At 32.1% G+C, this 12,438-nt stretch overlaps 1 protein-coding gene across 6 annotated transcripts in view; it reads right to left on the bottom strand.

Moving 5' to 3' along the window:
• Tfec (transcription factor EC) overlaps positions 1 to 12,438 on the bottom strand; it is a 142,254-nt gene that overhangs the window by 28,047 nt on the left and 101,769 nt on the right. Inside the window, exon 1 of one of the 6 annotated variants that reach the window (XM_020172761.2) lies at positions 7,001 to 7,333. The exons of the other annotated variants lie outside the window; for them this stretch is intronic. Coding sequence (XP_020028350.1) covers positions 7,001 to 7,066 — 66 coding nt within the window. The 5' untranslated portion in view covers positions 7,067 to 7,333. Of the gene's footprint in view, positions 1 to 7,000; positions 7,334 to 12,438 lie in introns of those variants that run through there. 6 annotated transcript variants of the gene reach the window in all.

Raw genomic sequence — 12,438 nt, 5'->3', positions numbered from 1 at the left:
TGAAAAGTAAAGCAGACAAAAACGATCAGTAATGTTACAGATGATTTCAACAATAAAAGCAAAAGCATGATTTCATAGACAAGTATGTAGTTATATATACAAAATAGAAGGAACATAGTTTTCTTAAGTACATATGAAGCATTTAAAAATTGATTATGTACTCAGCCAAAAGAAGCCCTCTAATTACTTTCATAGAGTCCCTGATTGTCAAATATTTGAAATTTTTTTAAGTTGTTAAACAATTCAAGAATAAAGATGAGATCATATTGAACTTTACATGAATAAAATGAAAAATAATATAAATTCACATAAAGTAATGTCTGGAACATGGCAAAACTGCTTTAAGTGAAATTTGTAGTTTTACATAATAATTTAATAAAAACAGATTAATTTTTGGAAATATATATATATGTTATTCTCAATGAATTAGAAGAAAAATTACCAAATAAACCCAAAGAAAGGAGAATAAATAAATGAGAAACACATTAATATCAAGGTAGATCTACAAAGCAAAAGTTTATTTTTAGGAAAAAAATAGTAAAATCAACATGTTTCGAATAAGACTGATTAAACAAACAATATTTAAAGCAAAAAGAGGATATAATTGTAGTCCAAGTTGAGATTTGAAAGGTAGTAAGTTTTCCCCCTGTAGGATCAAATGCACTAAGAATGCCTGCTTTCACCGGTTCTACTCAGCCTAGTACTGGGTATTCTATCCAGAGCAATTAGATACGGGAAAGGAACAAAAGCCATGCAAATTAGAAGGAATAAATGAAAGATCTTGGTTTACAGATGCCCTGACCCATGATCTTATCTTTAGAAAGTCCTAAGATTATACAAAAAACTCACCTGTTTGAGTTAATAAATTAATTGCAAATAAATTAATAAAATGAATAAATGAATTGCAAGACATAAAATCAACCCACAAAAAATCAGTTGCATTTTTATACATGAGGAAAATCTGAAAAAGAAATTAAGAGAACAATTCTGTTTGAAATGCATCAAAAAGAATGAAATACTTAGGAATAACTTAAGTCAGGAAGACTTTGACACTGACAACCAAATAAACACAGCTGAAAGAAATTAAAGAGGGCATAAATAAATGGAAAGACATCCCATATTCACAGATGGAAAGACTGAATGTCACTACTGAAAACAATCTATAGATTCAATGTAATCTCTATCAAATAACTTCATTTATTGAAGAAATATAAAAATACATAAAAAAATTCATATGGAATCCCAAAGAACACTGGAAAACAAGAGAATCTTGAAAAAGACAAGGGGTAGGACTCACACTTCTGAATTTAAAAGATTATTACAATGATAGAGTAACTTAAGTAGTGTGTGTCTGACGTAAAAACAAATATACAGACTTATGGAGCATATTAACAAGGTCAGAAATAAGCCCTTTAAAAAATGGGCAAATAATTGTTGAGAAGAGTTTCAAGGCAATCCAAAGGTGAACAGACAGTCTTTTCCACAAACCATACTGGCTACACTAAATCTCCACAGAAAAAACAATGAAGTTAGGTCCTTATCTCACAGCACATCTAAAAATTAACTTGAAATGGGTTAAAAAAGTAAACATTAGAGGTAACGCTATAAAACTCTTAGAAAAGCACAAGGAATAAAAGCTATGTACACTTAAAAAAATGAAGGGCAGGTAAAACAGGTTCCTGTCTGGAGGTAGATACCAGTGGGAAGGAGGAGGATAAATGGAGAGGGTAAAAGACTGCAAATTTGGTGAATATACTATAAGAAAATAGAACAATGAATCCTGCAGAAATTATCTTAAGAATGGGGAGGATGGATGGGGGAGAATGATGGAGGGGTGAAGGTAACTGAAATATTTTGTAAGCATACATGTAAATGTCACAATGTATCCCCCCTCTATAACTATTATATGCTAATAAAAACAAGTTTAAGACCCTTCATAGCTTTGGATTTTGCCATGATTTTCTGAATATGATAGATACAAAAATCACAGGTAACAAAAAAAAATAGATAATTAGATTTCACTAAAATTTAATGATTTCATACAACTACCATTGAAAAGATATTCCCCACAAACAAAGAGGTTTCTGTATCTGTGAATCATGTATTTATTAAGAAACTGACATATAGTAGTTTCCCTATTTTATATATATATATATATATGTATATATATATATATATGTATATATATATATATATATACATATATATATATTCTACAACTCAACGAGAACAACAAAACACTAACAATGGCCAAAGGACTTGATAGACATTTCTCCCAAGAAGATACACAAATGGCCATAAGCATATGAAAAGATGCCTAACATCACTAGTCATTGGGGACATGCAAATCAAAACCACAATATGATACCACTTCACACTCTTTAGGATGACTATTACCAAAAGAAAACAATGGAGGGAGAGTAGCAAATGTTGGTAAGGGTCTGGAGTATGAACACTGGTACGTTGCTGCTGAGAATGTGAAATGGTACAACCATTGTGGAAAACAGCATAGGTTCCTCAAAAAGTTACATATAGAAATGCCATGTAAACAGCAATTCTACTTCTAGGTATTGTACCCCAAATAATTGAAAGCGAGGACTCAGACAACTGTATACCAATGTTCATATTTATGGTAGACAAAAGGTAGAAACAACACAAATGCCAGAGGAAATATGCCAGACACAGGAAAAAAAGTGGTTCCCCTTAAGTGAGGAACCTAGAATAAACAAATATATGGAGACAGGGTAAAGATAACCAGAGCCTGGAGTAGGGAGAAATGGGGAGCTGTTAGCTAATGGGTACAGAATTTTTGTTTGGGATAATGGAAAAGTTCACAAAATCAGGGGTGATGGCTGTGCAACACTGTGAGTATATTTCGTGAATGTCACGGAATTATATACTTAAGAATCTTAGAATGCTAAATTTTTTGCTATTATTTTCCACAATTAAAAAAAGATAAGATCCTATCAATATTTTGCCTATGATTGAGGGCTTGGAACAAATCCATACATTTTCAGAAAAATAATATTTAATAGAACTGACTAAAGAACTAATTAAAAACTTGAACAGTCTTATGAATAATGAAGAAATAAAAATAAGCTAAACCTATTTGACAAGGAAAATATCTGCTCTAGATAGTTTTATGGGGAAATGTCACATTTTACAAAAATATATCATGCCGCCTTTGTACAAACGCTCCCTAACAAGAGAGCAAGAGAGAATGGGACACTATTTATTGAGATTGAGCCATTATAAGGAAGGAAAATTATAGGCCTATTTCACTTATAACTATAAATCTTAAGCAAAATATTACTAGCAGTTTGAATCAAGAGAAGATAAACAAAATTATTTTCCATAATCAAGTAGGGCTTCTCATAAGTATATTTTATGATCATAAATGAGAATAATAGTTATTATCACCTCAATATAATCACAAAAATCATTTGACAAAGTTAATTCCATTATTATGATAAAAATCTTAGTTTATAAAGAAGAGAAAGGATATCCCTTAGCCTGATAAGTAGCATGTCTGAAACATTATAGAAAATATAATCTTAATTGAGAAAATATTTGAATTATTTTCTTTGAGATCATTCCCTTTTACTTTCAACTTTGAAATTCTAGCTAAGGTAATAAAGTAAAAGAAGAAATACATTTATGTCCATACAATCAAGTCTACTTCATCATGCAGAATATAATAATAGTAAGATAAATTACATATATTATAAAATATCACAGACAATGTAATATACATTATATCTGCAAAGTTAAAAGCAACTTAAATAAAAACAAGTTTGTCATGTTTTCCAAGCCTAAAACATGGTAGAGTAGCAAACAAGAAAGAACAGAGTGTCATAATAATTGTAGAAATTATAGCAATAATATTGTAAGATTTTTAAAAGAAGGAAAAAGTCTATAACTACAGTCTTTACAATTTCAGACAACTTTTATGATGTTTGTATGAAAATAATTGTACCCATAAAGTTTACATTCCATAAGCCTCTTTGAATAAAACAAATAAATAGTTTGACATAATATTCCTTTCCTTCAAAAATTATCATAGAATAGTTCCCTAAAGGAAAGTTTTTCTACCTCCTTAGTCTAGGATATTCTGATTCATTCCTCAGTTTTGTTACTCTTAATCTCCTACTTTACTGTTGTATAAAGATGCTGGTTTTATTACATGCAGTATAACTAGTGTTTCTTTAAATCAAGTTCTGCACAAAATTGTGAGTTTGCCATATAGGTCCTTGTCCTCTGATTGAAACTTAAGGATCAAGTTTTCAGTTACTGTTAGGCTAAGCAATAATGTGTACTTTGTCTCACATTTTATTAGAATCGTGTCTTTTTCTCCACAGAAGTTATTAATGTATCAAATTATAATTTTAAGTCTGAAAGGAAAGACAGTGAAACTTCCATTGAAATCAGCACAGTGAGAATATGCTTTTGAGAAGACAGTCACTTTAAGATGCTCTTGAGAAAATACTAACTTTTCTTAACCCTAGGGAAAAAAAAGCTTTGACTGTTTTCAAAATCAGAGATGCCCTATAAGAAAATAAAATCTAAATTCAAAATTATTGTGCAGGCATCTTAATAAACTCTGAAATATATATATATATATATATATATACATATATATATAATATATTTATATCCATTTTATCAGGAAAACATAATCTTACACATGGATGCATTCTCTACTGTTTTGGCCTTTTTATTCTCTATACATCATATCAGATCTGTCAACCTCCCATGACTATTAGAAAAATTTTTTCCCATTTAGATTTTCTTCTTCACAATGACTCCTCAAACTCCCAGGGGGTCTAACATCTCAATTGTTTCCTTCCATCTACTTTCCCATCATCTCCCTCAATTAACTTCCATCTGCCCCTCACAGACCAACACATCTTTTAAAAGTAAAACTTCCTTAAGATCTCTCCATTCAAGGATCCAAAATCTGACATATCTCCAGTTAACTCTGTCTGGCTTTGTACATTCAACACTGTATTCCACTACTCATAGTTTTCGTCAGCACATATTCACATACTAATGCCTATGGCTTCCAACAGCTGATGCTGGACTCCAGTGTTGGGAGGGGTTATTACTACAAGAAATCTGTGCATCCATGCTGGGGAATTTTTAAAAAGTTAACAAAACACAAGCATTATTATAACATATATTCTATATCACAGATAGCTGAATATTTATTGTATGTCAGGTAGTTAGCAAAGCATATCTCATAATAAATTAAAGAGCAATATATCAAGTAATCTTTATAACAGTACTGTGGGGTAAGTATTATAGTTATGATTTCAAATATAGAAAATTATATCTCTGAAAATGAAATAATTATCTCATGATATGTAGTTTTATAAGTAACTAGAGGACATGGATTCAAATCTAAGCTTGTCTGACACAAAGGCTGGATTCTTCACAACCTACCCTATTGTGGATGGGCTCTCGCCTTTAATCCATTAGTCTTTAGTGTTTTTCAAATTCAAGGTAATATAAATAATATAAACACTTAAGACTAAGTGTTTTGAATATTTTGATTAAGCAGTTTGTAAGTTATTGAATTCAATTTTTATCAGTTTTGTTCTTTGCCACAGCTATTTTCTGCACCTTATTCCACCAATAAAAATCAAAATCAAACTTACATCTAAGACTCAACTTAGGGTCTAAGACCTCTCCAAACTTCTCCCTTGGGGAAGCCAGATTTATTTTCCTCTTTATCAAAATATAATAATATAATAAAATCATCTATAAATTTTCTAGTTTAATTTACTTTCATTGTTTTATCACTCTTCATTTATATTCATTCAACAAGAGACAGAGCACTATGGTATTACTCACCAAATGGATACACTCCTGAAAATGGATTATATATGAAAACCCTGAGAATTTTCTGGAAATGCATATGTATATGTACAAATATGTGGCCTCGTAGAATCTCCTTATAAATACAAAACAGGAAAGAAAATCTTATATAAAGTTATCTATTATATTTTCAGATAATTTTCAATATAAATAACAAAAGGAAAAATAACTCTAATCCTTATGTCTATGTGTGCATGTGTTTGTGATATATCACATATTTATTGTGATTTTCAAAGGAAACTGTTAGAAAATTTAAAGTGTTTAGATCCTCTGTTTTGCTTTTCTGTGAAGACATTCACTGTGAACCTGAAATGGCAAAACTGACCAGGAGACTATTAGCTAGAATAACTGTAGACATAAAAGGAAGGTAAACTTCTGGTGTAACGAGGAACACTGTAGGGAAGCACATACTGTACAAAGCATGCATGCATGAAAACCTGACATTTGAAAGATTATTTTCTTTCCTTTTTCGTGTTTGTTCATTTAGATTCAGTAAACCAGATTTTTCCAGTTTGAGGACACACACCACTGATTTCCCTCTAACTTTATTTGTTAAAGCATCACTATGAAGTTTAAATGACAAACACTGGCCTGAGAAATCCCACTGTGTTATTTTGTTATGATTATTTTTTGCTTTTTAAATATAAGTGAATAAAAATAATGAGTGGGGCTGGAATGGGAGATCCCTTGTCCTTTCAAGCTGGCTTTAACACAAAATAGAAAAGATAAAATACAAAACAGAGGATGGTAATTTATAGATATTTTTGCATCATATATTTTATGTACACATTACTTGCTGCTAAATTAATAAAAACAATTGTTAATCTAAACACCAAAGCAATTAGTGAAACTCATTTTTATATAAAAGTCCCAATAAAATGTTTCTTAAGTTTTAGCAATTTTTTTACTAAATAGACCATAGTAACTTTTTACTGTAGCTCAGAGCACAAAAAATTCTTATAAATAAACAGGTTATCAATATAGCAAATTATATTTTACACATTTCAAAGCTCAACTTCTACATACCTTATTTTATTGACTATAAGTTTATAAAATTAAAATTCTGCATTTAAGCCGGTTTCATCTCCAAACACTGAAAGAATTCCAAAATGCACTTGCTCACCAGTTTTAATTTTGAAGGGTCTATAACTTTCACAATAGCAATGGTTTTCTCTTTCTCCTTCATCATTTTCTTTTCCTTTAACTGGCAAACAATAACCGGGAGAGGTTCTGCTCTAAGGTGAACTTTGGTTCTTCCTTGGACTTTAAGACTAATCTGGTCTAGATTGTGATTGACAAAAGCTTGCTCATTGATGTTATGCAGTTCTTTAAAGTTCCAACCAAGCACAGAGGGTTGTTAATATTTACTTAGTCCTCGTCTCTGGAATGGTCTTGAACTATAACAGTTTACTCAGATTGCCAAATGCCACCAGCATTTACAGACACCTGATTGAAAACTACACAACCACATCTCTGAAAGAAAAGGGTGAGGCTAAAACTCATGGGTGGAAATTATAGAAACATCTAACTTAGAGGCTAAACAGTCATTCTGCTGCACGGCAGAGAGGGTCAGTATGTCTCAAATCCTAAAGTTTTACATTTCCATAAAACAGCTACCTTCTTGCATATGTTCGCGGAGAAAAGTGGGTAAGATCAAACAGGACTGGATTCAAGTCCTGAATCTGCTATTCGTTTAGATAGTATACTGAGCAAGTAACTGGATTTCTCTAAGCTTCTTTCCTCATTTGTAAAATGGTAATAGGTATTTGGCTCCTAGGTTTGTTGTGAAGATCACAAACAATTTTTCAGAAAAGTGCTTTGCAAATTCCTCATCATATCAGATGTATGGTAGCAGTTATAATTGTCCTTATCCTTGTCACTGCTGCTTTTTAAAAAAATCTATCAAGAATACTCCTAAATAGAAAAAAAATGAATTATTTTATAAACAGCACTTAGAAGTTTTAATTGTGCTTAATAAAAAAAGAAAACCCTGGAGATGTGACTCAAGTGGTAGAGTACTTGCCTAGCAAGCACAAAGCTCTGAGTTCAAACTCCCAAACTCTGGGGGAAAAAAAAAACAGACCCTATAATGTTGCACTGGTATACAAGTAATTAAGAAACATCATTATTGCAGTTTAAAAGTTGTACACTCCAATTTTGTGTTTACTGTATGTTTTTGCTGAATGATCTATTCCCCATCCCAAACAAGGATGAATAAAATTAGGTTAACAAACCAAAAAAAAAAAAAAAAAAAAAAGAGAGGGAGAGTATTTCTAAAAAGAAATTATAATGGGAATAATTATTCTTGTATTATGTTTGAACTTTTGAGTAATTTATTTATTATATGTTTGCTGAGTGCTTACATTGTGCAAGGAAAATAATGAAGTGGCCACTACTTAGGACAGAAGATAGTGGGAAGCAAGGAGATTCTGGAATCTTGGATACAGATTAGGGCAGACTATAGGTATGGGTGTGGGACTAAGAGACAGAAGAGTAAAACATGACTCTGGGGTTTTTGTTGTTGTTCCAGAGAACAATAGAAAACAACAGCAGATTTGAGGAAGAAACAAAGGTTCTTAATAGCCTTGTTACATCCATGAGTTTAGCACAGAGGAGGTGGAAGTATGAGATGGGTTGATATCACCAATAAGGTGTGTGCAGATATATGAGAAAAGATGTCTAAAGACTGAGCCTTAGGACACTTAGCATTTAGACATCTGCTAGAGGAGAAAGAGTTAGTAAGATGGATGAGAAAACTGCGTCTCAGATAGCGCTTCGAGGAGGGAGTGGTCAGTCAAGTCCGATGGCACTGAGAAGCTAAGACAAATGAGAATAGAAAATTTGCAATTGGTTTGTGCATTGATTTGTTTTAAGAGTCATTTTAGAAGTGTGAGGACAAAAGCTCTATTGAAGAGAAGAGAATAGAGGTGAGAAGGTTCAGTGGCAAAGATAAAATGGGAGCTGTAAGTTTTCTCATTTGTTCATTTTATAGAACAAACCATGAAATAGTGTGGTAGCCAGAAAGAAAACCTTCAAAGGGAGCTGTTTGGTTCTGGTTGATTTTTAGTGATATTATTAAAGACTAGCGTAATACTGATATTTATAATCCAATAGATCAGCATATACTAATGAGACAGGAAGAAGACTTAGTTAAAGGAGGAAAATCCTTGGGAAGGTAAGAATGAAGAGATCCAGAAAACAAGTGGTGAGGCTGGCTTTAAATTATGATTTAGGATATTTATTCTATTATAATAAGATGGATGACAGAAAAATGAAAAAAAATGCAGAGGTTTAGTAGAACTGGTGATGCAAAGCTAATAAACAAGTTCCAATGTGATTGCATATATTTTCTCTCTGGAAGATGTCATTAAAGGGAAATCCTCTGAAAAATGGAAAATGGATTGGGATTGGAGATTTGAAAAGAGAAATGGCTTGATTACTTGGAATTTTACCAGGGAATAACTGTAGTTTTGTCTATAGTATAAATACTCCTATGAAATTTTGGAGATACAGTTGCAGTAATCACTATGAGCAATGTAGTGATATCCTACCCATTTTCATCTGCTCAGGTTAAGAGTTAGCATAAAATAAGAGATGAGTTTAATCAAGGTTGGAGTTTGGTAAGGAAAGGCAAATTGGAACAACTTAATAAGGACTCAAGCCAGGCTAAGAAAGAAAATTTTAAAGTATTATGAGTGGGAAGTAAAACTACTGAAATTAGTAATAGAGCTGATTGATTTGGCATCACAAAGAGCTTGAACAATTAGTAAACTAGGAACACTAGAAGGAGTGAACTGGGAAAAAAAGTAGGATTTGATAGTCAAAAATATGAAATAAAATGTTAGAAGTGTAGAGAAATTGGCCAGAACAAGATCTCAAATGTGAATGAGCACAGGATAGGTTGGTTGAAGGGGGAACTGAAAAATACTGGTGATGCTAAGGATGTAGAGAAGCTGAAAGGCCAAAGTGCTGAAGAAAGCACAACTGACTGGGTTGGGTGCTGGATGTTTCTTATACACTGTCTCTGCAATCTGGTTTATATAGATGTTGCAGGAAGAACTAATTACTTGGAAAGATGGCTAATGCTCTGAACCAAGTAGAAATTGTGAAATAAATATTCATGGTCTACTCATTCAACATTCATTCCTGGGTCAGAAATACCTAAGCTAAATTAATCTGCAGGATCCTTGAGCTCCTTCTGTTTTCTCTGATAAACTACCAGCCCTGCTTACCCTCAACATCATCCAAGTTTTCCACCAACAGAAGTTACATTATGACTTTTACTTAAACGTATATCCATTCCTGATCCTGGAATAAATCCTAGCCAAGTAACCTGCCGATTTCTCTGAGGCCACAGTAAATGAGCCTCAGAGTGACTAATAGGACACTCAATACATTGCCCAAGACCTTGCATATTTCTGTGATAACTAAAGAAAATATATTCAAAACACCAGACCTAAGTACCTTAAGTGTCTGCTGTAAAGTAGATGAATAATTAATACTAATCATTATTATTGACAAATATCTTCATTTTTTAAACTTGACATAATGGATGTCTTTTGACTTAGTTTAATTACAATCCACTCACATTTATTCTGTTGACAACTTCTATTTTCCAGGCACTCATGTTGAGTCTAGGTAATTTTTATGTGGGACTGATCAATCCACAATGCTAGTGACTCAAGTCCACAGAAATTGACTTAGGTAAATATATTTGGCAGAAGTTGAGTTGCCTCAGTAAAAATTTTCCAGGGCTTTAATGGGAAATAAGGACAGAAAGAAGCTCTCCTTTGAAATTGCCAATCTGATGGAATGCACCCGTTGATTTGGTTTTAAGAGTCAGAAATTCCTGGCAGAATTAGTTATAAAATAAAGGTTGAAAACTTACAAAATGTGAAGTCCATAGACAAATACCTGTTAGGGTCATAGGAAAAGTGTTTCTTGTCTTTGTTTATTTTTTCCCAGTTTATCTACTTTTTGGCAAAAAAAAAAAAAAAAAAGGCTATGGTGTCTCCAAAAGCCCTACTGTCCTATAATATCACGGAAAGGCAAGAAACCTCTCTCTTGAGAACACTTTGCATACTGAAGAAAACTTCTAAATAGTTCTCAGTAACCTGCTCAACAAGCCAAAATTTCATCATAAGCCCACAAAGATAATAGGGCCAGAAAGTGTGCAGTAATATTTTCTTCATCAATATTCAACCAGGATTGCCCTAAACTAATCAGAAATTTCTTTCTTATAAGCAAGTGCATATCTGAAAAAAGGGTTATCTAGAAAAATGTATCTTAGGAATAGACTATGATAGTGTCTCTTCAATGGATGAGAACAAAGCCAGCACAGAGAGGGATTTTTGAGGGGATTATCACATACAATATCACTTAGGGATTTTTAGCTACTATGAGCCAATAAATTCCTTTTATTCTTACCTTCATGTAAATTTGATCCTATTACCTGCAACCAAAAGTTCACTGGCTAATGCACTTACTCAAAGCATTCCTCTGAATCAATCTACATAAACTATAAAAATGCTTAGGTCTCCTACCTCTATTCTCCTAGCTGTTCTGATATATTCTTTTTTCTCACTTCTTGCCTTATATTGGTCTCCAAGTTGCTACTATTCTGCCTTTTTTAAACCTAGCTCTCAAAAATCCTGACTATACTTCATGAGTGATTTCAAGCATTATCTCTTCCTAAACATATTCTTAACTTCTAAATTTAGTGTGATTTCTCCTTAATTTGAGCTCCAAAGCAACTCCGACTAGCACTTAAAATATACAGGTAGCCTAATATGATACAAATTTAAAATAGTCTCAGAGATCAATAGTTTTAATTATCTCCATAATACAGAAACAGAGAATAAAACAAACCTAGGTGAAGTGATTTGTGTAATATCTAGGTTAGAACTGGGGCTTAAAACCAAAATCTACAGTACTTGACCCATTAAAATGTCATGTCTTGATGTATCTCACTTAACTTGTAGTCTTATATGGTAAGAGTATTTTGCTTTTCATAATATAACTATTCAATTAATATTTCTTTAATTGAGCTTCTCAGTTTAATATGTAGAATTACCAATGGCTACTAATTGGTTAATAGATTTTATATAAATATAGATATCCATAGTATCTATTTTGTAAAAGTACCTTCTGTTTAATAAACAGAATAAAGTGAATTTCCCATAGTCATTATCACCCATTTGTACTGAGTAAGACTTTCTACACAGCCTTTACAAGACAAGCAAGATAATTGACCAAGAATGTTTCAATATATAATTTCAATGAAATAAGCACTACATGCAAGGGAGAGAAGATTTCGGGAAATTAATATCATTTCCTCAAACATAGAAGTTGACTACTGGTGAAGAAAATACTGTTCTCATGCTGTGAATTAGACAGGGAGAAATTAGCATTAATAAAATTTATGTAGAGAATTACTCAGTTTTTATATAACTATGTTACTTGAAATCTGAAGAGAGAAAAGGTAGAAAGAATTGTCACTTTATCCAAAAAAAAAAAAAAAAACTAGATTTCAAATCTCATCTGAACTCTGGCAGATATTAG

This window comes from Castor canadensis, chromosome 2, assembly GCF_047511655.1.
Source record: "Castor canadensis chromosome 2, mCasCan1.hap1v2, whole genome shotgun sequence".
Classification (NCBI taxonomy): domain Eukaryota; kingdom Metazoa; phylum Chordata; class Mammalia; order Rodentia; family Castoridae; genus Castor; species Castor canadensis.
This window is presented reverse-complemented; position numbering and strand designations above follow the sequence as displayed.